The following is a 25,275-nucleotide window of genomic DNA, read 5'->3' as shown; positions in this document are numbered from 1 at the left end:
GAGGGCAGAGTGAAACAGAGTGATATTCTTGAACAGGTTGATGTTAGGAAGGAGGATGTGCTGAAAATTTTGAAAAGTATAAGGATAAATAAATCCCCTGGGCCAGACGGGATATACCCTAGATTTCTCAACGAAGTGAGAGAAGGTGATGATCTTTGCATTCCCACTGGTGACTGAAGTAGTGCCAGATGATTAGATGATTACAAATGTTATTCCCCTTGTTCAAGAAAAGGGATTGGAATAATCCTGGGAATTACAGACCAGTCAGTCTTACGTCAGTGGTGGGCAAAGTATTGGAGAGGATTCTGAGAGACAGGATTTATGATTACTGGGAGAATGATAGTTTGATTAGAGATAGTCAGCATGGCTTTGTGAGGGGCAGGTCATGTCTCACAAGCCTTATTGAACACTTTGAGGATGTGACAAAACACATCAATGAAGTTAGAGCAAGGTGTTTGGTAAGGTTCCCCATGGAAGACTCATTCAGAAAGTAAGGAGGCATGGGATACAGGGAAATCTGTCTGTCCTGATACAGAATTGGCAGGGTCATAGAAGACAGAGGGTGGTAGTAGAAGGAAAGTATGCAACCTGGAGTTCGATGACCACTGGTGTTCTGCAGCGATCTGTTCTGCGACCTCTGCTCTTTGTGATTTTTGTAAATGACTTGGACGAGGAAGTGGAGGGTGGGTTAGTAAGTTGCCGATGACACAAAGGTCGGTGGAGTTGTGGATAGTGTGGAAGGCTGTTGTAGCTTGCAGCGGGACATTGACAGGATACAGAGCTGGGCTAAGAAGTGGCAGATAGAGTTCAACCTGGAAAAGTGTGAAGTGACTCACTATGGAATGCCGAATTTGAATGCAGAAAACTGGGTTAAAGGCAGGATTCTTGGCAGTGTGGAGGAACAGAGGGATCTTGGGGGTCCATGTCCGTAAATCCCTCAAAGTTGCCACTCAAGTTGTTAGGGTTGTTAAGAAGGGGTATGGTGTGTCGGCTTTCATTAGCAGGGGTTTGAGCTTAAGAGCTATGAGGTTAAGCTGCTGTTCTATAGAGCCCTGGTTAGACCACACTTGGAATATTGTGTTTAGTTCTGATCGTCTCATTATAGGAAGGATGGGAAGCTTTAGAGAGGTTTCAGAGGAGATTTACCAGGATGCTGCCTGGGCTGGAGAGTATGTCTTGTGAAGAAAGTTTGAGGGAGCTCGGGCTTTTCTCATTGGATTGAAGAAGGATCAAAGGTGACGTTATAGAGGTTTTCAAGATGTTGAGAGGCATAGATAGAGTGGATAGCCAGAGACTTTTTCCCAGGGTGGAAAAGTCTATAATGAGCAGGCATAATTTTAAGGTAACTGGAAGAAGGTTTAGGGGAGGTGTCAGAGGTAGGTTCTTTACACTGGGAGGGGTATGTGGGTGGAATGAACTGCCAGCAGTGGTTGTAGAGTCAGACACATGAAGGAGATTTAGGCAACTCTTGAATAGGTACATGGAAGATAGTACAATGAAGGGTATGTAGGTTAGTCTGGCCTTAGAGAAAGATAAAAGATCAACACAACATCGAGGGCTGAAGGGCCTATAATGTTCTGTGTTCCATGTTCTAAGGCTATTGGTCAAGTGCTGAAGAATGGGATTCGAATTGTTATGGGATTGTTTTTGACTGTTGCAGATTCAATGGGCTGAAGGGCCTTTTTCTATGCTCCAGATCTCTGTGACTCTTCCACCACCTCACCAGTAACCTTAAGGGCCTCAGTTGGCCTCCAGAGGGAAGAGCCATCCTTTCCTCTGTTTTCCCCGGTTTAATACCAGGACCAAAGTAATTGATAGGGTCACTGCCACATACCCTACCACCTCAGGCTCCACTGTCTCCCAACATCTTGCAGTAAATTCCACCCACTCAAAAACTCATCCTCAAATACACCTGTGCAATCATTTAGCTGCACTCTCACACACTTCTGCACATCGAAATCTCCGCACTGCCCCAATTCCAATCTCCTGTGCATCCTCTGGTTGTAATTGTCCTGCACTCAATGTCTGTGGTTGACCCTCAGCTATGAAGTTTCCTTCCTAAATCCCTCTGCCTCTCATTCTGCTGTTGAGTTGCACTTTAGAAGACAAGAGCTTAAGGCTGAAAGGAATTAGGAGCAGGTGTAGGCCATTCAGCCCCTCAAACCTGCTCTGCCATTTAATACCATCATGGCTGATCTCATAAAGGCCTCAACTCCACTTTCCTGCCCAGTCCCCAGAACCCTTCAACCCATTGCTAATTAAAAATCTGTCTATCTCAATCTTAAATTTACTCAATGTCCCAGCACCAACCGCATTCTGGGGGAGTGAATTTCAGAGTTTCACCACCGTTTGAGAGAAGTAATTCCTCCTCATTTCTGTTTTAAATCTGCTTCCCCTTATCCTGAAACTATGACCTCTCGCTCTACATGAGGAAACACCCTCTCTAGATCTACTTTGTCAATCCCCTTTCACCTCGATGAGATCTCCACTTGTTCTTCTAAACTGCTGACAATATAGACTTGAACTGCTCAATCTTTCTTCACAAGACAAACCTTTCAATTGGGAATCAATCTTATGAATGTAATCTCCTCACATAAGACATTGGTCACATCTCCTCCATAGTGCTTGGTGCATTAGTCTGAGGGAAATGGGTCTGGGTGGGTTACTCTTCAGAGGGTCGGTATGGACTGGTTGGACCGAAGGGCCTGTTTCCGCACTGTAGGGAATCTAATCTAATCTAATCTCCTGTCCCCTCATGGCTCACTGGGAACATTTGTAAGATTATCATGCTACATGAATGTAGTTTCAACTGTTGATAAAATAGACAAAAAGGATGGGATCTTCAAAATTGGTGCGTGCGGTGCTGTATGCATTTCTCAAATACTGGGAGTACAGGTCCCAGATATGATAAACAGGCAGAGATCAGACAGATAAAGTCGCATAAAAACATCAAAGCTTTAATCAATATTCTATAGACCCATGAACAACTTTCTGTAATACTGACACACACACTTTATTTTAATCGTAACAGCATAAGCAAGGCTCCAGACCTTGTTTAAGGATTAATGTTTAAGACTATATTTGACATCAAGCACCCTTTTTCAAAAGTCCTTGTAGTCCGTAGCTGTGATTTAGGACCCCAGTCACACATTGTCAGAGCATTAACATGACATCTTTACACAGTTTAAAGTGGGGGAGATTAGGAAAGTCTCTGCACTATTAAAAAAAGGGCAAATGTTAGAGATAGCTACGTGTGGGCAAAGGGAAGGGGGAAGTGGGAAGGAGTCTCCTCTGGCCATGGGGGCGAGGGGAAGACTTGGTGGATGTTCCTTGAGATGCCAACTGCGTTGGGCTCTCTCGCCAAGGTAATGTTCCGGTGATAATGTCTGATACACACTCAGCTGAGAGAGTCCACAATCTCTCGTGGCATTAGCAGCTGGAGGTCATGGTCCAGGAACATCTGGAAGATTCTTTTCCTTCCCCCTGATACACGCACGCACACACACGCGCGCGCACACACACAAACATACACGCACACACACATACACGTGCACACATGCACACACACACACACACACACACACCCCTACCACACACACACAAAACCAGACACACAGTGAACAAAATCCCCCTCTCCTAACAACTCAATCGTTTTTAATCTTCCTCTTTTCTTCATTTACGTTGGGACTTTTAAAGTTTGTGCTTATCACTAAAAAAAATCAGTGCAAACTTCAAAACACAGAATCTTAAAAAAAAGTGATACAGTAATAACCTTAAAAAAACATTTTTTTGTGTCTTTTTTTTCACTTTTTAATGGCTGCCTGATCAATTCACATATAGTACAACAGACCAATAATAAAAAAAAATAGACAATTACAGGATGAGAAGATCAAAAAAACAAGGTGAACTTTTGTATATGAATACAACAGAAATTATTTACACAAGAAATTGCTTTCTCTCTCTCTCGGGCGATGATGGCTAAATTTCTATTCATGTTTAGATTCTTCCCTGTCCAGTTTCTAATTTTTTTGAGGAGGTGGGTGGGGAGAGGGGTAAGTGATGGAAGAAAGGGGCCAGAATGAGGGTGGGGGTGTGGGTGAATTGGTGGTGTTGGAAGGGGATGAGAAGCAATGTACCAAAGAATGATGTGGGGGGACACGTGTGTGGCTGTGTTACCTTAGACTTTACATCACATTTACAGGTTTTGTCATAATACATTAAATAAGGGAGGAGGTTCATTGCACCATTTAAGTGTCATCGTGTCTGTGAGGCTTGCTCTGCAGAACGTCAGAAACATAGCTCTTCACCACTCTGCAGGAAAAAGGAATAAATGGAGAGAAAATAACATCAGGAGAGGTGTTCAAATCTTGCAGTACACAACACATCAGATCTTTCAGCATATACTTGCCGCCTACAATCGATCAGTGTCACTGCCCTTTGAGTAGCTCCCTTGTCCTGCACTGCCCTTTCACTTTTCAAATATATATTAGATTCCTTTTCTCTATTCTCCTCTCTGTACAAACCTCTTCCCGTTATCCTGACCCTCCATCCCGCTGAGATTCATTGTCGGGGTGATTCTCCTCACTCCCATGGACCAATGCCTCCCCATCGAGCAACACTGCCAGAAGTAAAACAGACCAGCTGGTCATTCTTGCCGTCCATTATGTGGGATCTTGCTGTGCCTGGTTGGTTGGCATGTTTCCCACATTGCTACAGTCACTCCACTTCAGCGTGATTTCTCTCAGGAGCTTGTCAACCCATTTCTTTTGTATTCATTCACAAGATGCGGGCATCATTACCGGACCCAGCATTCATTGTCTGTCCCTAATTGCCCCTTGGGAAGGTGGTGGTGAGCCACAGGCTTGCACTACTGAAATTCTCAGGGTACAGATACACTGTGCTGTGGAGGAGGAGTTCAAAGCTTTTGACCCGGCAACAATGAAGAACTATATTTCCAAATCAGGATGGTGAGTGGCTTGGAGGGGAACTTGCAAGGGGTGGTGTTCCCATCTATCTGCTGCCTTTATCCTTCTAAATGGAAGTGGTTGTGGGTTTAGAAGGTGCTGTCTAAGGATCTTTGATGAATTTCAGCAATACAACTTGTAGATGGTACACATTGCTGCTACTGAGAATGAATGGTGGAGGGAGTGTATGTTTGTGGATGTGGTGTCAATCAAGCGGGCTGCTTTGTCCTGGATGGTGTCAAGCTTCTTGTGTTGTTGGAGCTGCACCCATCCAGATTCTAGACTAGAGTGGTGCTGGAAAAGCACAGCAGTTCAGGCAGCATCCGAGGAGCAGGAAAATCGACGTTTCGGGCAAAAGCCCTTCATCATCTATTCCTGATGAAGGACTTGTGCCCGAAACATCGATTTTCCTGCTCCTCGGATGCTGCCTGAACTGCTGTGCTTTTCCAGCACCACTCTAATCTAGAATCTGGTTTCTAGCATCTGCAGTCCTTGTTTGTACCTAGCTGAACCCATCCAGGCAAGTGGGGAGTATTCCAACACACTCCTGACTTGTACCTTGTAGATGATGGACAGGCTTTGGGGGGTCAAGAGGTGAGTTACTCGCTGCAGTATTCTTAGTCTCTGACCTGCACTTATAATCACAGTATTTATTTGGCTAGTCCCATTGAGTTTCATGTCAACGGTAAACCCCAGAATATTGATAGTGCAGGATTCAGTGATGGTAACGCTACTTAAAGTCAAGAGTAGGTTTGATTTTGACTTGCTAGAGAAGATGATTGTCTGGTATAATCATTGCGTGGTGCAAGTGTTACTTGGAAATGATTAACCAGAGAGTCAAAAGTTCTCAGGGTTGACTGGAATGTGTCATCAACGCCACAATCTACATCTCCCAGGAGAAAGTGAGGTCTGCAGATGCTGGAGATCAGAGCTGGAAATGTGTTGCTGGAAAAGCGCAGCAGGTCAGGCAGCATCCAAGGAGCAGGAGAATCGACGTTTCGGGCATCAGCCCTTCTTCATTCCTGAAGAAGGGCTCATGCCCGAAACATTGACTCTCCTGCTCCTTGGATGCTGCCTGACCTGCTGCGCTTTTCCAGAAACACATTTTCAGCCACAATCTACATCTCCCCTAATTATTTTTTCTGCTGCACAGACCTCCTAGTTATGTGTGTGGCAGTGAATTCTGGATTTAGAAGTCAGATTGTATGGGGTGTCTCTGGAACCTCTGAGCAGCTACAACAACTCAGAGGGAGTGCTGGTGACAGTCAGCTCAGTCATGATTGGAACTGTTCCGCTGTTCTGAAAGGCAGAACAGGCTGGAGGGACCGAATAGCCTCCTCTGGCTCCTAATTCATATAAGTTCAGGAAAGATATCATCATGATTGTCAATTCCTTCCTTAAACCCTCTTCAAATGTCTGCGATCTCCACATTCACCCAATGTTGCCCTACTCCCATCACTCGAATAAAGGCTAAATACTGTGGATGCTGGAAATCTGAAACACGTCTTCTTTCTGTCCCTGACAGTTATGCTCCCAGCTCTTGAATTCACTTCTTAAACTTTTTCACCTCGATATATCTCCTTCCTCCTTTCAGAAGCTTCTTAAAACCTGACCCCTCTCAACAAGCTTTAGGTTGGAGTCTCATATCTCCTTATATTATTCCGTTTGAGATTTGTGTCTGACAATCACTCCTGTGGAATGGTTTGGGACTATTTATTAAGCTAATGGCACCATGGAAATTCACATGAGTGTTGGTACAGGCCATTAGCACCTGCTCCAACCAGCCTTTCTGCTAGCTGTCCATGTTGTACTCATTTACAGTGTAAATTAAAATTCCCCTCCTGTTGCTCCTGATGCTTTCGTCTGTACTTCAAATTGGCATTTGATGCTCAGTGACCTTCCCCCAAGAGGGAACAGCTGAGATTTATTGACCAGCTGAAAACAAAATCCTTTACAATTTGAAAACCCTGATTAAATCTCCCCTCACTTTCTCTGCTCTAAGGGGAACAATCTAAGCTTCTCTGACCTGTCCACATTCACTGAGATAGGGAGGTGATGGCCTAGAGGTATTAACACTGGGCTATTAATCCCACAACAGCAGATGGTATAATTTGAATTTAATAAAAATCTGGAATTAAGAATCTAATGATGACTATGAATCCATTGCCTATTATTGGAAAAACTCATCTGGTTCACTAATCCCCTTTAGGAAAGGAAACTGCCATCCTTACCTGGTCTGGTCTACATGTGACTCCAGACCCACAGCAATGTAGTTGACTCTTACCTGCCCTCTGGGTAATTAGGGATGGGCAACAAATGCTGGTCTAACTACGGTGGCTCAGTGGTTAGCACTACTGCCTCACAGGTTCGGGTTCGATTCCTGCCTCTGTCTGGAGTTCTTCCTGTGGGTTTCCTCCCACAATCCAAAGATGTGCAGGTTAGGTGAATTGGCCATGCTAAATTGCTCATAGTTTTTGGGGATGTATAGGTTAGGTGCAATAATCAGGGGTAAAAGTAGAGTAATCGGTTAGGGGAATGGGTCTGGATGAGTTACTCTTCGTTGGGCCAAAGGGCCTGTTTCCACACTGCAGGGATTCTAACCAGTGATGTCCTCATTGCGTGAATGAAATTAAAAAAAAACTCTTCATTCTGGTAAATCACCTCTGTACCCACTCCCAGGTCATGACAACTTGCTGAAAGTTGACACTAAATGAGTGACTTGTGAAAGGTCTGGCAATATTTACTGCTTCCCCCTTTCCCAACTCTGCAAGTCTTGCTGCATCTCAGTGACCCAGATACTTACATACATCCCCTAAAAACTGCCCTTGACCACACGACCCCATATATCCTACGTCTGGAAGGTCACTGATGTTCCGCTGATGACTTGCAATAGTTGGGCCCCCTCGTGAGGGCACACCTTTCCTGGGACCTGTCGAACCCTTCGATGAGGCTGTTCCGGATGAGCTGTGGCCACTGAGGTGACCTGGTGAGGGAAAGCTTGGCTTGCTGTATGGTATAAGTATTTCATCTGGAAAACACCAGAAACGTATACTGTCATTTGCAAGTTCAGACACTACTTTCGTTTTACACTGAAGTGCAGAGTGATATATGACGGAAGAACGTTGAGAAAAAATATAAATTAGGGGGCTCTGAGATAGATTTTTAATCATTACGGGTACAGCAGCTAATGAACTTGAAAGACCCTATACAGACAATGAGCAAAACTAACGTCATTTAAAAAATACCATGCAAGAACTGTAACAAGCACTACACTGGACAAACAGGCAGAAAACTAGCCACCAGGATACATGAACACCAATTAGCCACAAAAAGACATGACCCTCTGTCACTAATATCCTCACTTATGGTTGAGGAAGGACACCACTTAGACTGGGACAATACATCCATCCTAGGACAAGCCAAACAAGGCATGCACGAGAGTTCCAACCGGAACTCTACCAACAAACACATTGAGTTAGACCCCATCTACCACCTCCTGAGAAAATGAACAGGAAGTGACTTCACCACAGGAAATAACATCACCACAGGAAATGATATCACCAACCCAAAGAAACCCAAACATGTAAATAGAAAGCAGGAATTTTCAGCATTGCTTCACATAAGGTCCACTGAAGATGTTACCTAGTAAGGTAACGAACATCTGGAAATGAACGTTTCAGCTCAGTGAGCAAACCTACATCCAGAATGATGAGTTATTGTTAAAAGGCAGGCAGGTGGAGTTGAGAATCATTTGATAAACGATGAATGGTGGAGACGACTCGATGGGCTGAATGGCCTCATGCTGTACCAATGTCTTATTAAAGAAGGTGGAGGAGCAGAGGTATTGGGGTACACATATGCACAGATCTAGGCAGCAGGACAGGCAGAGACATCAAGTAATGGCTTAATTAATCGGGACATAGAGTAGAAGAACAGGAAGTAATTGTTAAATTTGTACAAGGCACCTGTCAGCCCTCAGCTGGAGTATTGTGTGCACCACATTTTAGGAAAATATGTGACTACATTGGAGGGAGAGCCGAAGCAATTTACAAGAATGGTTCCAGGAATGAGAAACTTCTGTTATGAAGATAGATTGAAGAAGTTGGGACTGTTCTTCCTGGCAAGAATGAGGTTGAGAGGTGATCACACTGAGTCTTCTAAAATCAAGATTTGAGCTAGACAGAGGAGATACGAAGAAACTATATTCATTCATAAAAGGAACAAGGACTAGCATAGATGTGAAGCAATGTGCAATTTTCACTCAGTGATTATTTAGGGTATGGAATGCCATGTCTGAGATGTTCAAGAGGAGCATTTAGCTCAGAGGACTATATTCAAGGCTGAGATAGACGGATTTTTAATTAGTGAGGGAATCAAGGGTAATGAGGAAAAGGTAGGAAAGTGGAGTGTGGTTATCAGATCAACCACAATCTCAGTGAATGGTGCAGCAAACATGATGGGCTGAATGGCCTGCTCGTGTATCTAATGATCTCAGGTGATTGAATATGTTCAGGGTACAGTGAGACAGATTTTCTTTAGTGTGTCCATGTGAGTTGAGCTTCATTAATCTTCAAGGGCATCACACGTTTTCAGAAGAGGGGTCAGGAAAGAGATTGAACAAGGCTCAACGGGCTGAATGAGCTCCTACTGCTTATATCCTGATTAGATCGGACACTGGCTACTCCTACCTGAGCCTAGCGTTGGCTTCTGTGGGAGCTTGTTCCGTGAATCTTCTTGATACCCGTGGTCTAGAGATGTTTTGGCCAGATGCTCCATGTTCTCCTCTAGGCTGGACAGTTGTTGTCTCTCTAGAGAATCCGCCATGCCCGTCCCTTTGGGTATTTGCCCAGATTGCAGCTTTGAACCTTGACACGGCGGTGGGTCAGGTGGAGGAGGCAGGTCTTCAGGAAATAAAAGGAAGAGAAGCAAGTCAAAGATAGACTGAGATATTCTGCCACTCCAGCCTCCCTTTCATCGAGCTGAGGGCCATTGTGGTGGAGAACTGTAATCCTACAAACCTGTCCCCTTGCCAGGGAGGATTGCAACAGTGGAGGAGTCGAGCAGGACATTGGTTAGTCCACTTTTGGAACACTACATTCAATCTGGTCTCCCTCCTATTGGAAGGATGTTGTGAAACTTGAAAGGGTTCAGAAAAGATTTACAAGGAAGTTGACGGGGTTGAAGGGTTTGAGCTATAGGGAGCGGCTGAATAGGCTGGGGATGTTTCCTCTGGATCATCAGAGGTTGAGGAGTGACCGTGTAGAGGTTGATAAAATCATGAGGGGCATGGATAGAGTGAACAATCAATATTCCTGATGAAGGGCTTATGCTCGAAACGTCGAATTCTCTATTCCTGAGATGCTGCCTGGCCTGCTGTGCTTTGACCAGCAACACATTTTCAGCTGTGAACAATCAATATGATCATGGCTGCTCACCCAACTCAGTCCCCTGTTCCTGCTTTCTCCCCCACACCCTTTGATCCCTTTAGTCCTAAGAATGATATCTAACTCTTTCTTGAAATCATTCAACATTTTGGCCTCAAATGCTTTCTGTAGCAGAGAGTTCCACAGGCTCCCCACTCTCTGGGTGAAGATCATTTCTCCTTATCTCAGTCCTGAATGGCCCGTCCTGTAACCTTACACTGTGAAGCAACCTCCAGCAAAACTTGATACCAAACCACATGATGACCTCACTGATGGGTGACTGAAAACCTGATCAAGGGCCTTCAGAGGTGGACACTGTGTTTGAGAAATGGAGAGATTTAGGGAGAGTATTCTAACATGCGGCAGAACTGAAGGTGTGGCTGAGGAGGATGCAATTAAAATCTGGGATGCCAGAGAAGCTAGAAATGAAAGGCATTCACTCAATTCATTTGACATGAAAGCTTGTGATTGGAGTTTCCAACACTTTAGTTGGATGCTGACAATTTTGGCTTGTGGGTTGGACTTAGAAGACTGAGAGTTGGCCCAGCCAGATCCATGCTGAGCAAAATGTCTCGAGATCCAACCCGATTCTCCACCTTCACTGTATAGTTTAGGCTGAACTTTCACGGCAGTATCTGAAGGGAGTGGAGACATCTGGGCCAGGAAGTCAAGCTCCATTGCAGTTAATGTGGGGGTACTCAAGATCCAAGTCAAGTACATCTCCATGACAGGCTCTCCCATTGTGCTTGCACTGGTTCTTCAACTGAGCATCATTACCTCCCGCCAATCTCATACTTCATCTCCCTCTCCTTGCACACCATTTCCATCCAACTGATCATCCAATACCCTACTGAGTGCCTCAATTGAGCCTGCCTCAACCCCACTTCTATCAGCTGTTTCTGACACACTCTCAGAAAAACTGATACCCAAAACCTCCCAGCACCCCATTTCCCATTCACACATCCCCACTGCTCTCCATAATGCTCATTCTGAACAGTGTGGAAACAGGCCCTTCAGCCCACACCAAACCTCTGAACATCAACCCATCCAGACCCATTCCCCTACCATCCTATATTTGCTCAGACTAATGCACGTAACCTGCACATCCTTGAAAACTCTGGGCAATTTAGCATGGTCAATTCACCTAACCTGCACATCCTTGAACATTCTGGGCAATTTAGCATGGCCAATTCACCTAACCTGCACATCCTTGAACATTCTGGGCAATTTAGCATGGCCAATTCACCTAACCTGCACATCCTTGAAAACTCTGGGCAATTTAGCATGGTCAATTCACCTAACCTGCACATCCTTGAATATTCTGGGCAATTTAGCATGGCCAATTCACCTAACCTGCACATCCTTGAACATTCTGGGCAATTTAGCATGGCCAATTCACCTAACCTGCACATCCTTGAACATTCTGGGCAATTTAGCATGGCCAATTCACCTAACCTACACATCCTTGAACATTCTGGGCAATTTAGCATGGCCAATTCACCTAACCTGCACATCCTTGAACATTCTGGGCAATTTAGCATGGTCATTTCTGGTTGTGGGAAGCAACAGAGCACAAAGAGGAAACCCACAAAGACATGGGGAGAATGAGCAAACTCCACATAGACAATCGCCAGAGGCTAGCATCGAACCTGGGTCACTGGCACTGTGAGACAGCAGTGCTAACTACTCAGCCACCACGCTGCCCCAATTAAAGCAAAGGCTGAAGGTTTGTCTTTCTCTGGAGGTATCCACAGCTTTGCAGTCAAGGAAGTCCTTTTGAAGTGGAGTGACTGTTGTAATGTGGGAATTGCAGCAGCAAATAAGTGTAGCAGACTCCCACAAACACTAACGTGACAAAAAAAAGGTTGTTTTTCAGTGAGTCCAGTTGACAGATGAATATTAGCCCAGGAGGGTGTGGGGAACACCACCGTGCTTTTTATTGAGATAGGGAGGGATGGGGCAATGGAATGTTACACAGACAAGGATAAGTATATCATTGTGACGTTAATTGACAGACAAGTATCAGCTTGACACCGGAACACAGAGGGAAAGGAGAGAATGTGTGATTTTAAACATCAGAACAGGAATAGAGCAAATTAACAATCAGAGCTGTCGAGTCGAGTACTCCCCTGACATCTTTCAAAATAGTTGCCACAGGATCTCTAAGTGAGAGCATGCCCAGACACTAGGTTTAATGACTCATTCAAACACCACACTTCTCCAAGGAAGGCCCTGCTCAGTATGACTAGTCCCAGTCATATACTCGATTCCTCTGGAATGTGATAAATATCCACAACCTCCTCACTGAGGATGTAGAGAGTAAAACGCTGAACTACCTGCTATATCAGTCCTGCAAGGGATGCAGACAGTACAGAAGGAGCTTTACTCTGTATCTAACCCCGTGCTATCCCTATCCTAGGAGTATTTGATGGGGATAGTGTAGAGGGAGCTTTACTCTGTATCTAACCCCGTGCTGTCCCTGTCTTGGGAGTGTTTGATGGGGACAGTGGAGAGGGAGCTTTACTCTGTATCTAACTCTGTGCTGTCCCTGTCCTGGGAGTGTTTGATGGGGATAGTGTAGAGCGATCTTGACTTTCTGTTTAAAAAAGGAGTTTTACTCTGTAACCCATACTGTTTGTGTCATTGGAAAGTATGATGGGGATAATTTTAAGAGAGCTTTACTTTCAGTTTAAGAGGGAACTTCACTACTTTGGAAGTGAATGGTTTATTGAGAGGACATCTGGAAAGGAATTGCTGAATCATTATTAACCACTACCATAGCTCAGGTATCTGAGCTACTATGGAGCAGTTCAACTCTGAAACTGCTGACTATTATTGAGCCCTGGAAGCTGTCCTGTGTTTACATGAAATGAACTGATGTTACTCAACCTCTCTTCAGTGTCCATTGGAACAGATCCAGATGTTGAAATACAGGGGTCAGATTGGAAGATACAATGACAAGTATCCAAACCCATAAGCCCAGGCTTGTGTCCTGTGAAGCTCCCCGGTCTGTGATTAGAACAGAACTAAGAGCAGGAGGAGGCCATTCTGCCCCTTGAGCCTGCTCCGCCATTGAATCGAATCATGGCTGATCTCATCTCAGCTTCAACTCCACTTTCCTGCCTGCTCTACATAACCCTTCAACCTGTTCCTGATTAAGAGCTATGGGGAGAATGCTGGTAAGTGGAGTTGAAATGCCCATCAGCCATGATTGAATGGCGGAGTGGACTCGATGGGCTGAATGGCCTTGCTTCCACTCCTATGTCTTATGGTCTTATTGTCTTAAAACTCTGTCACTCTGTCTCTGTCTCTCTCTCTCTCTCTCTCTCCTCCTTAAATAGCTTTGGTTTTCCTGACGTAGGGAAGAATGCTGTTGTGACCAGTGAGGCAAAAGAAGTACAGGGAACTATTATTTAAACGCTAGGAGGGAAACGTTGGGAGTTTCTTGTGTCTGAAAGGGGGATGTAGCTTCTGTGTTTGGGAACAATAGGGGAGGGCCGGGGGTAGCTGAGGACAGTGTTGCAGAGGGAGGGTGTCCCCTCAGGGCAGACGGGCAGAACAATTTGCTGGTGGCCACACTAACTGCTTCTCCCTGCACAGATGCTGATGCAGGATGTGATGAATAACTGCAGTATGTACTGTTTACATTCCAGGATCCAGAACAGCTCAATGCTACCAGCCAGCTGCCTGCCACCAGCAGCATTTGGCCAGAGATCTGGGAGGGCTTGAGACAGCGACGAGGCAATGAAATAGCACAGTACTCCGCTTTCCCGGTGACACAGTCCTCAACAAACACCACGCTGAGGAGAAACAGGAGGCCGAAATGAGGCCAGTTATCAGGCACACAATAGCAGTCACCTTCAGTCACTGAGTGAGTGACAGAGACAGCATTCCAAAAGACAGCTGGTCCCAGCGTTCAGGTGAGGAAAATGGAGCCAGATTTCCAGTAAGACCCAGGCTGATGTTTACACAAACGCTCAACGTGACAGCTGACTATTTTCAGCTTGGTTCGTTTTTATAACTTTGCTCAATTACTGCACCTCACTCTCTTGGCTGCTGTCTATCTCTGTGTTTGTACAGCAACACTGTCACAACATAACTCCTCATAAAATCTAGCGAATATTTCCTGGCCCTGGGTGAGACAGCCCAGAGTGTGCCTTGCCTGCAGATGTGGTGAAATAATGTCACAGCACTAGGCGTAAGATTACCAAATCTTGTTACACAGATCAGGAAAGGTTCCTGTTCTGTGCCAGCTCAGCTCACAACATCTTATAAAAAAACAATTTCACCAAATCCAATGTCACAGAGAGATAAATCTGAACCCAGTATTCCCTGACCATGATGTGATGGGGCTGAGAGCAGTTTTGCATTCGGAACTGTCTGATAACAAGGGAGAAAATTACATGCAGCAGATTTGCACAGACCCCTATGACCACATTAAATGTGATCGCCTAGCTTGCTCTAAAGTGTCTTTGATCATAGTTTACAAGTTTTACCCTGTGATAATCAATTTGGGTCACACAGCACTGTTGGAGGGTCTGTACTATGGGAGTGCTGCACTGTCAGAGGATCAGTACTGAGGGAGTACCTCATTGTTGGAAGGTCAGTACTGAGGGAGTGCTGCACTGTTGGAGGGTCGGTACCGAGGGAGTACTGCACTGTCAGAGGTTCAGTACTGAAGGGGTGCCACACTGTCAGAGGGTCAGTGCTGAGGGAGTGCCACACTGTCAGAGGGTCAGTGCTGAGGGAGTGCTGCATTGTCGGAGGGTCAGTACTGAGGGAGTGCTGCACTGTCGGAGGGTCACTATTGAGTCAATGCCACACTGTCAGAGGGTCAGTACTGAGGAGGTGCTGCACTGTCAGAGGGTCAGTATTGAGGGAGTGCTGCACTGTCAGAGGGTCAGTACTGAGGGAGTACTGCACTGTCACATGGTCATTACTTAGGAAGTGCCGCATTGTCAGAGGGTCAGTGCTGAAGGAGTACTGCACTGTCACATGGTCATTACTGAGGAAGTGCCACACTGTCAGAGGGTCAGTACAGAGGGAGTGATGTACTGTCAGAGGGTCAATTCTGAGGGAATGCTGCACTGACAGAGGGTCGGTACTGAGGAAGTGATGCACTGTCAGAGAGTCAGTACTGAGGGAGTGCCGCACTGTCGGAGGGTCAGTGCTGAGCGAGTGCCACACTGTCAGAGGGTCAGTACTGAGGGAATGCTGCACTGTCAGAAGGTGAGTGCTGAAGGGGTGCCTCACTGTCAGTTGGTCAGTATTGAGGGACTGCCACACTGTCAGAGGGTCAGTACTGCGAGAGTGCTGCACTGTCAGTGGGTCAGTTCTGAGGGAGTACTGCACTGTCACATGGTCATTACTGAGGAAGTGCCGCACTGTCAGAGAGTCAGTGCTCAGAACTTTCTTCCTCCATCTCGCTACTGTAGAAATGCAAATCATTTCTTGGTGATAGTGCGATCTGGGTTGATATAAATCCTTCACCCAGACTCCACCCTATCCAATTTCTGTAGTTTTCTGTCAATGTGTTTGCTGTGGGATCCTGGGCTCACCAGCTGCTGCCAATGGAATCACTATGGGATTCAGGCTCACCATCTGCTGCCAATGGGAATGCTATGTGATCTAGGAATGACCATTTCCTGCCAATAGGATTGTTATGTTATCCGGGACTCACCATTTCCTGCCAATGGGATTGCTATGAGATCCAAGACTCACCATGTCCTGCCAATGGGATTGCTATGAGATCCGGGACTCACCAAGTCCTGCCAATGGGATTGCTATGAGATCCAAGATTCACCATGTCCTGCCAATGGGGTTGCTATGGGATCCAGGGCTGACCATGTCCTGCCAATGGGATTGCTATGGGATCCAGGACTCACCATGTCCTGCCAGTGGGATTGCTATGGGATTCAGGACTCGTCATGTCCTGTCAATGGGATTGCTATGGGATCCAGGACTCACCATTTCCTGCCAATGGGATTGCTATGGGATCCAGGACTCACCATGTCCTGTCAATTGGATTGCTATGAGATCCAAGACTCACTATGTCCTGACAATGGGATTGCTATGGGATCCGGGACTCACCATGTCCTGCCAATGGGATTGCTATGGGATCCAGGGCTCACCATGTCCTGCCAATGGGATTGCTATGGGATCCAGGACTCATCATGTCCTGTCAATGGGATTGCTATGGGATCCAGGACTCACCATGTCCTGCTAATGGGATTGCTATGGGATTCAGGACTCATCATGTCCTGTCAATGGGATTGCTATGGGATCCAGGACTCACCATTTCCTGCCAATGGGATTGCTATGGGATTCAGGACTCATTATGTCCTGTCAATGGGATTGCTATGGGATCCAGGACTCACCATTTCCTGCCAATGGGATTGCTATGGGATCCAGGACTCACCATTTCCTGCCAATGGGATTGCTATGGGATCCAGGACTCACCATGTCCTGCCAATTGGATTGCTATGAGATCCAAGACTCACCATGTCCTGACAATGGGATTGCTATGGGATCCGGGACTCACCATGTCCTGCCAATGGGATTGCTATGGGATCTGGGACTCACCATCTGCTGCTGCCTCCCTGCGGTGTGGTGCCGAGGGCTGCTCCATTCTGCCCCCTGCTGGCTTGTGTTTTTTGGGAGGTCTGGATCTCTGACACTGGTTGTGAGCCACACCCACACTCCCGTTGCTGGAGAATGGGCTGCTGGGTTGGAGACGCTGCGAAGAGGAATATCCTTTACCTATCGGCACAAGAAACCCCGGAGGGGATAACATGGTTAATGACTTCCTCCACCATTGAGCCACAACCCTATTTAGCATTTTCCAAACTGCGGTAGGGGAATGGTGTGCAGTTTGGTGCACCACATTCCAAGGGAGGTGTCAAAGGGAGGATCCAGAGGGGATTCACTCGAATGGCACAAGAAAATGGGGATTCTTCACTGTTGTGAAGAGAAGATTGAGAGCAGATCAATCTAAATGATCACAAGAACATACAAAAGAGGCAGAGAAGTAGATCAGTGAGTCCACTCAACCTCCTCCACTAATCAGAAGATCTTGACAGATCTAATTCTGGTAAACCCCACTTTCCCTATAGGCCTTCATTTCCTTGTTGATCAAAAATTATGAAGCAAATACAGAGAGTCTTCCCAGTGGAGGGGGGTTGGTCACCAAAGGTCACGACCTTGAAACCAGTCAGTGGTCAGGGACAGAAGGGTGTGACTACCAACAAGGCAGGTAGAGGGATCAATGAGTTAGTGCTGAAGGAGACTTAGGCCTTGAGCATGGCTGTTGTTTTAGAGACCATTCAGCACCAGCCCTCCAAAGAACATCCCACCCAGGCCCACTCCATCCTGCATGGGGTTTTTACCATGGCCCAACCACCCCAACATGCGCTATTTCCCACAGCTAATCCACCCTATCCTGCACAGCTTTGGTCTGTGGGAGGAAACTCACACAGACACAAAGAGAGTGTGCAAACTCCACACAGACAGTGGCCCCAAAGCTGGAATCGAACCTGGGTCCCTGGCACTGTGAGGCAGAAGTGCTAACCACTGAGCTACCGTGTTACCATCAGATTCGCTCACAGGTTTGAGATTCTTGCTCCCTGTGTGGATGAGAGAGGGGGCTGTAGGGAGCATGAGCAACTTGACCACGCACTGTGCTACAGGGAGCCATTCAAGAGGGGGTGGAGAAGGGAAATGTAGCTGTAATTGGAGATAGTACAGTAAGGTGAATAAACAGTATTCTCTGAGGCCAGGATCGGGAGCCCCAAAGGGTTCCTGGGTTCAGGGTTTCGCATCTGGGCTGCAGAGGAACTGGGAGTGGGAGGGGAAAGATCTAGTTGTTGTGGTTCATGTAGGTCCCAATGAAACAGGTACAAAGGGGATTTAGGTTCTTCTGAGGGAATATAAGCAGCTTGGATCCTAAATTCAAAAGCAGAACCGAAAAGGTAATAATCTCCAGATTACTACCTGACCATGAGCTAATTGGCACAGGGTCATCAAGATTGAAGAGGGAAACATTTGGCTCAGAGATTGGTGTAGGAGAAGTGGTTTTGAATTCACAGGATGTTGGTATCGGTACGGGGGAAGGAGGAGAGCTGTTCCAGTGGGATCAGATTACTGGCAAATTTTTAACCAAGGCTAAGGTTAGGGCTTCAAACTGAACAGTGGAGGGGCTGTGGGATCAGTATCTTGGAAAATTATGGAAATAATTAAAGTGGAGGAGATATCAGTCGAGGCTTTCAAAGTTTCCAGAACAAGTGACAGGACAGAGAGTTTGGAAAAGGTCAGGAATCTAACATCTGGCTCAGCAGCTAAGGGATCAGCTATGAGAAAGGGGCAGTTAGTCAATGCAGGACTGAGGGTGTTGTCATTGAATGCAGACAGTGTATGAAAGAAGATAAATGAGCTTGTAGTGCAAACTGAAATTGGCAAGTACAACGTCGTGGGGATTACAGAGATATGTCTGCAAGGGCACCTTATTGAAAGGACAGGCAGGTGGACAGGGGGTCTGGGATATCTAGTTCGTAAGAAATCAAATTTAATTAATAGTAGGAATCGATATAGGGTCAGAGGTATAGAATCTGTGTGGGTGGAGTTGAGGACCCACAAAGGAAAAACATACCGTGGTGGGAGTCGGGCCTCCCAGCAGTAGTCAAGATGTGGGGCAGACAGTAAATCAGGAGATGGAAAAGGTGCGAAACGAAGGCATTTCTTGGAATAATCACGGGGTACGTCAATATGTAGGTGTTAAATCAGGTTAGTAGCAGACCCCCAAAAAAGCATTCATGGAACGTCTACAAGATGGGTTTTTGGAGCAGCTTGTGGTATTGTCCACTTGAGAAAAGGCAATTCTGAATTTAGGACTTAGTAATGTGCAATTAGGCAGACTTGATCAGGGAGCTTAATGTGAAGGAAACCCCGAGGGGGCAGGGACCATAATATGACAGAATTCACCCAGCAGTTTGAGAGGGTGAAGCTGGAATCAGATAAACTGTATTACACTTGAATAAAAGTAACGAGAAAGACATGAGGGAGGAGCTAGCCAGAATCGATTGGAAGGGGAGCCCAGCAGGGAAGATGGAAGAACAGCAATGGCAGGAGTTTCCAGGGGTATTTCTCGGAGTAGTTCGGGAGGCACAGCAGGAATTCATCCCAAGACGAACAATGCTAAGGGAAGGATACGGCAATCATTGCTGGCAAGGGAGGTTGGAGACAGCATAAAAATGGCAAAACCAAATAGTGCAGTGATGATCAGTGGGAAGCCAGGAGATTGGGAAGACTTTAAAAACCAGAAGAGGGTAACAATAAGTGGGAGAAGATGAAATATGCAAGTGAGGTAACTAGTGATGCGAAAGAAGATTGCAAGAGTTTAGATATGTTTAGGTATCTGATAAGTAGGAAAGAAGGAAGAGTGGTCATTGGACTGCTGGAAAAATGAGGTTGGAGATGCAGTAATGGGGAACAAAGAAATGGCGGAGGAACTGAGTATGTACATTATATCTGTTTTCATCATGGAAGACACCAGCAGCAGACCAGAACTTGGAGAGAGTCAGGGGGGCAGAGATAAATGTAGTGGCCATCAGTAAGGAGGAGGTGCTGGGGAAATCGAGGGATCTGAATATGGATAAATTACCCAGACCAGATGATCAACACCCCAGAACTCTGAAGGCGATAGCTTAGGAGATTGTATAGCCATTAGTGGTGATCCTTCAGGAATCACTGGCATCAGGGAGGGTCCCAGAAGACTGGAAAATGGCTAATGTAAAATCCTTGTTTAAGAAGGGAGGGACATAGGAAACTGTATGCTGGTTAGCCTGACCTCAGTCATTGGTAAAAATTTAAATATGATTAAGGATGAGATTACAGGTATTTGGAAGTGCATGGTAAAATAGGGATGAGTCAACGTGGCTTCATTGAGGAGAAGTCATGCACATTACATGCCTAACATATGTTTTCGGCAAGGTAGAGAAAGGAGAGCCAGTGGGTGTGATCAGTTTGGATTTCCAGAAGGCCTTTGACAAGGTGCTGTACCTGCGGCTGCTGAATAAGGTAAGTGCCCATGGTGTTAGGGGCAAGGTACTGGCATGGATAGAGGGTTGGCTGACTGGCAGAAGGTAGAGAGTGGGGATAATGGGTTATTGTTTCAGGTTGGCAGCCAATGACTAGTGTTTCGCAGGAGAGTATATTGGGCCCACAATGATTCACGTTATACATTAATGATCTGGACGAAGGAACTGAGGACATTGTTACTAAGTTTGCAGATGTGACAAAGATAGGTGGAGGGACAGGTAGCGTTGAGGAAGCAGGGATGCTGCAGAAAGACTTTGAGTGGCTAGGAGAGTGAGCAAAGAAGTGACAGATGGAATATAGTGTGGGTAAGCGTGACATTATGCACTTTGATGGAAAAATAGGAGCACAGATTGTTTTATAAATGGGAACAGGCTTTGGAACTCTGAAGCACAAAGGGACTTGGAAGTCCTAGTTCAGGATTCTCTTAAAGTTAATGTGCAGGTTCAGGTGGCAGTTAGGAAGGTAAATGTAATGTTATTCATTTTGAGATTTAGAATACAAGAGCAGAGATGTGCTGCTGAGGCTGTATTGGGCTCTAGTCAGACGACATTTGGAATATTGTGAGCAGTCTTGGGCCCCATAACTAAGGAAGGATGTGCTGGAGTTGTAGAGGATCCAGAGGTGGTTTACAGGAATGATCCCGGGGATGAGGAGCTTGTCATATGAGGAGTCATCGAGGACTCTGGGTCTGTACTCAATAGAGTTTAGAAGGTGAGGGGGGTGTCTGATTGAAACTTATAGAATACTGAGAGGCCTGGATAGAGTGGACATGGAGAAGATGTTTCCACCAGGAGGAGAGACTAGGACCTGAGGGCACAGCCTCAGAGTGAAGGGGCGATCGTTTAGAACTGAGATGAGGAGGAATTTCTTCAGTGGGGGTGGGGAATCTGTGGAATTTATTGCTGCAGAGGGCTGATTTGGCCAAGTCACTGAGTGTATTTAAGACACAGATAGATAGGTTCTTCATTAGTGAGGGGATCAACGTTTATGGGGAAAAGCAGGAGGATGGGGTTGAGAAACATATCAGCCATGATCGAATGGTGGAGCAGACTCAATGGGCTGAATGGCCTCATTCTACACCTGCATCTTATGGTCTAATGACACACTGGAGAGAACCAGCATGAGAGATTGGGAGAAGAGTCCTTCACGCAGCTAATTGCTGCGATCTGGGAAGGTGCTGCTGAAAACTGATCCAATCTCTACTTACACAGGAACTGAATAATTATTGAAGCAGGAATGTTCTTGGGCAAATCAGGAAGCAGCGTGACAGATGTGAGACAGGCACAATCGGCTGTGCTCCGTCCTCCATCTTCTCCTCATGCTCAAATCAGGGTAAAAGGTGCTATGGTATCAGGGACCGTACATGGAGATGGGGTAAACAGTGGGGAAAGAAATTGATTGGGGGGGGGGGGGAGGCTAGTTAGTGGAATGGTAACTGGTGGAGGAGGGAGTAGATGGTTGGGGAGGAGTTGGCAGTGGGGAGTTAGATGGGGTTAGAGGTTGGAGGGATGTCAGATGGTGGGGAGGGTAGACACCAGGATAGAGGGAGAATGTGAGATGAAAATCTTTGGAGAGGGTAGATAGAGAGTTGAGGATAGTAGGTGGGGCGGTGTGATGGAACAGGACATATCAGGGGTGGGGAGGGTAGTCAATATGGGAGGGATGGGAGGCAGTGGGGGAAGGGAAGTGGTGTAGGTTTGGTAATAGAGGCAGATCATGGCAGTGTGGTGAGGTTCAGTATTGGCAAAGGGTTAGCTAGTGGGGGTAGGTGATGTGGGCATTGTGGAGAGTTAGGGGGGCAAACATGATGAGGGATGGTAGTGAGAGAGGGTGGGGGCGGGCACAGGTGAAGGAGGGGGGCGGTGGAAGGGCAGTGATGGGGAGGGTATTGGAGGTGTTAGTAATGGGAGGGTGATGGTGGGAGGGTGATGGGGGCAGGGTGATGGAGGTGGTAGATATTTGGGGGGATGGGTGATGGAGGGTGGTGATGAGGGTGGGTGATGGCTAGGATTAGGTAATGGGGGAGATAGATGATTGGAGCGTAGGTAATTGGAGCGATAGCAATGTTGGGGGGATAGATCTACTCCCAGCGCATCTCCATTGTCGATGGAAATCCGTTGGTGAAAGGCAATAATCATGTCAGAATTCCACACCCTGTTTGTCTCAGAATCAGAAAATGGTTCTCACCGTCCAAAGCAGAAGTTTCTGAACATCAAAAGTTCCTCTCAGAATTCACACCCCACCCTGAACCGGACACCCATGTCTGAATCTGTACTCAATAGATCCAATCTGAGGATTTTTGATTTTCAGTAATGTGACATTAACCAGAATAGTCCATAGCTTTCCTATTGTTAATTATGGAGGCATTTGGGGTTTTTATGTGAGGGAGGTTATCCAGATAGAAAGAAAGTATGTGTTCATATGGTCAGTGCATCAGCAGATAATACAGTGACACCCTCAGACTGTGTCCCACCTGGGAAACAGGAGCCTGGATAGAGTAGGGCGAAATGATGACAACGGGATTCAGATACAACCCGGGAATCCTCACAGTGAAGAAAGAGATGTAGAGAAAGAGAAAGAGAGACAGTTGCAGGGTCACTGGCGATACGACCAACAACAGTGTGAAGAGAAGCATAATCGGGACAGTTCGACATCAAGGGTCATTGGAATCAGAGACACTGAAGGCACAAAGTGTACATCCAAGTGGACATGATACTCAAAGTAAATTTCTCAACAAGCCATCAAGCACGAAGCCAAAGCATCTCTGAAGTACTCTGTAATTACACCGGTCTCTAGTGGATCAATGAACTAAGTGGCTCTCAGAACTGTCAGGTATTTCATCTTCAATTTCAATTCCTCTCTTGTTGAGCTGAAACTCGTGTGGCCTCAAATAGAATCACTTGAAATAAAGAGCTTGCCATCGCTCATAAAGGAAAGTCAGGACTGCCCTAATCGACAGCGATTGTTTCTGACGCTTCCCTTTCTCCACAGATTGGTCCTGTCAAATAACCAAACAAAAACAAAATACAACAGATCCTGGAGACCTGAAAGAGAAACAGGAATTGCCGGAGAAACTCAGCAGGTCTGGCAGCATCTGTTGCCATGATGTGGAAGTGCTGGTGTTGGACGAGGGTGGACAAGGTCAGAAGTCACATGACACCAGCTGGAGTCCAACAGGTTTAATGGAAATCGCAAGCTTTCGGAGCATTGCCTCTTAAGCCAATGATTTCAGATAAACCTACTGGACTATAACCTGGTGTAGTCTGACTTTTGACAGTAGAGAAAGGAACAGGGTTAATGCTTTAAGTCCAGTATGACTGAAGGTAGCAGAGCAGGTTAATAGGTGTTATAATAAGGCATATGCGAAATTTGTCTTGATCAGTTGAGATATAGATTATAAGAGCAGGGAGGTTATATTGAAGCTATACAGAACTTTGGTGAGGCCACCGCTGGAGTACTGTGTGGGGTTCTAACCACCACATTATAGGAAGGATGACTGCACTGGAGTGGGCACGGAGGAGATTCACCAGGATGTTGCCCGGGAGGGAGCATTTCAGCTATTTTTGCCCTGCTCCCCTGGAGACAACATCAAACACATTGCTGGGAAGATGAATGGTAGGACGTGGTTACGGATGGGGTCATGGTGGGGAAGCAAAGGCAATAATACAGGATGTCTGAAAACTTTTCAGACACCAGGATCCTTAGCCTGCAGCCCTGCAACTCTCTCAGATCACTGTGCTTCACCAATCATTGGTATCTTGAAAACCCTGCACTCATTGCAGTTCAGCTTTGGAGGTTATGCTTTAAGCTGCCTGGGCTTTAAGTCCTGGAATTCAATATCCATCTCCCTACCTCCCTCTCCTTCTGTCAGACACTCCTTAGCATCTCTTGACCAAGATTTGCTCTTGAACCAAGCTTTCAGATACCTGTCCTAAAATCCGACTTGGAGAAAGTGAGGACTGCAGATGCTGGAGATCAGAGCTGAAAATGTGTTGCTGGAAAAACGCAGCAGGTCAGGCAGCACCCAAGGAGCAGGACAGTCGACGTTTCGGACATTCCTGATGAAGGGCTTATGGCCGAAACGTCGACTCTCCTGCTCCTTGGATGCTGCCTGACCTGCTGCGCTTTTCCAGCAACACATTTTCAGCTCTAAAATCCGACATACCTCAGTCTCAAATTCTGTCTGACCATGCTCCCGTGAAGTGCCTTGTGATGTCTTAAAATGTTAAAGGTGCCATATAAATGCAATGTACTGAGGAGAAAACAGAGAACTGTCCCACTCAGTGATTTGAGAACTGCAGCCAGAACCTCTATTGAGTAACAAACACTGGAGAAGCTCAGCAGGTCTGGCAGCACCTGTGGAGAGAGAAACAGAGCTAATGTTTTGAATCCAATACAACTCTTCTACTGAAGAGTTAACCCTGCTTTCTCTCACCACAAATCCTGCTAGATCTGCTGAGTTTCTCCAGCAATTCTCTGTGGTTGTTTCAGATTTCCAGCATCCACAGAATTTTGCTCTGAGCCTTAAATGAGCGATCTGTTGTGGGTGTCTCAACCTACAAGAAAGTGAGGACTGCAGATGCTGTAGATCAGAGTCAAAAAGTGTGGTGCTGGAAAAGCACAGCCAGTCAGGGACCACCCGGGGAGCAGGAGAATCATCGTTTTGAACGTAATCTCAAGAGCTTATGCCCGAAACATCGACTCTCTTGCTCCTCGGGTGCTGCCTGACCGGCTGTACTTTTCAAGTGCCACACTTTTTGGTTCTCAACGTACATTGAGTCATGTTGAATCGGAGT

At 46.2% G+C, this 25,275-nt stretch overlaps 1 protein-coding gene across 8 annotated transcripts in view; it reads right to left on the bottom strand.

The window, feature by feature from the left end:
- Positions 1–2,967: 2,967 nt before the first annotated feature.
- Positions 2,968–25,275, bottom strand: part of robo2 (roundabout, axon guidance receptor, homolog 2 (Drosophila)) — an 895,654-nt gene continuing 873,346 nt past the window's right edge. For 6 of the 8 annotated variants that reach the window (XM_060833859.1, XM_060833863.1, XM_060833860.1 and 3 more), the window contains 4 exons: positions 16,970–17,146; positions 9,653–9,865; positions 7,768–7,992; positions 2,968–4,311 (listed from right to left, as the gene is read on the bottom strand). In XM_060833859.1, the coding sequence (XP_060689842.1) occupies positions 4,310–4,311; positions 7,768–7,992; positions 9,653–9,865; positions 16,970–17,146 (617 nt within the window). In that variant the 3' untranslated portion in view covers positions 2,968–4,309. The remainder of the gene's footprint in view (positions 4,312–7,767; positions 7,993–9,652; positions 9,866–16,969; positions 17,147–25,275) is intronic. The other 2 variants (XM_060833864.1, XM_060833865.1) reach the window with 1 other exon arrangement.

The sequence above is a fragment of the Hemiscyllium ocellatum genome, chromosome 12, assembly GCF_020745735.1.
Source record: "Hemiscyllium ocellatum isolate sHemOce1 chromosome 12, sHemOce1.pat.X.cur, whole genome shotgun sequence".
Lineage (NCBI taxonomy): Eukaryota > Metazoa > Chordata > Chondrichthyes > Orectolobiformes > Hemiscylliidae > Hemiscyllium > Hemiscyllium ocellatum.
This window is presented reverse-complemented; position numbering and strand designations above follow the sequence as displayed.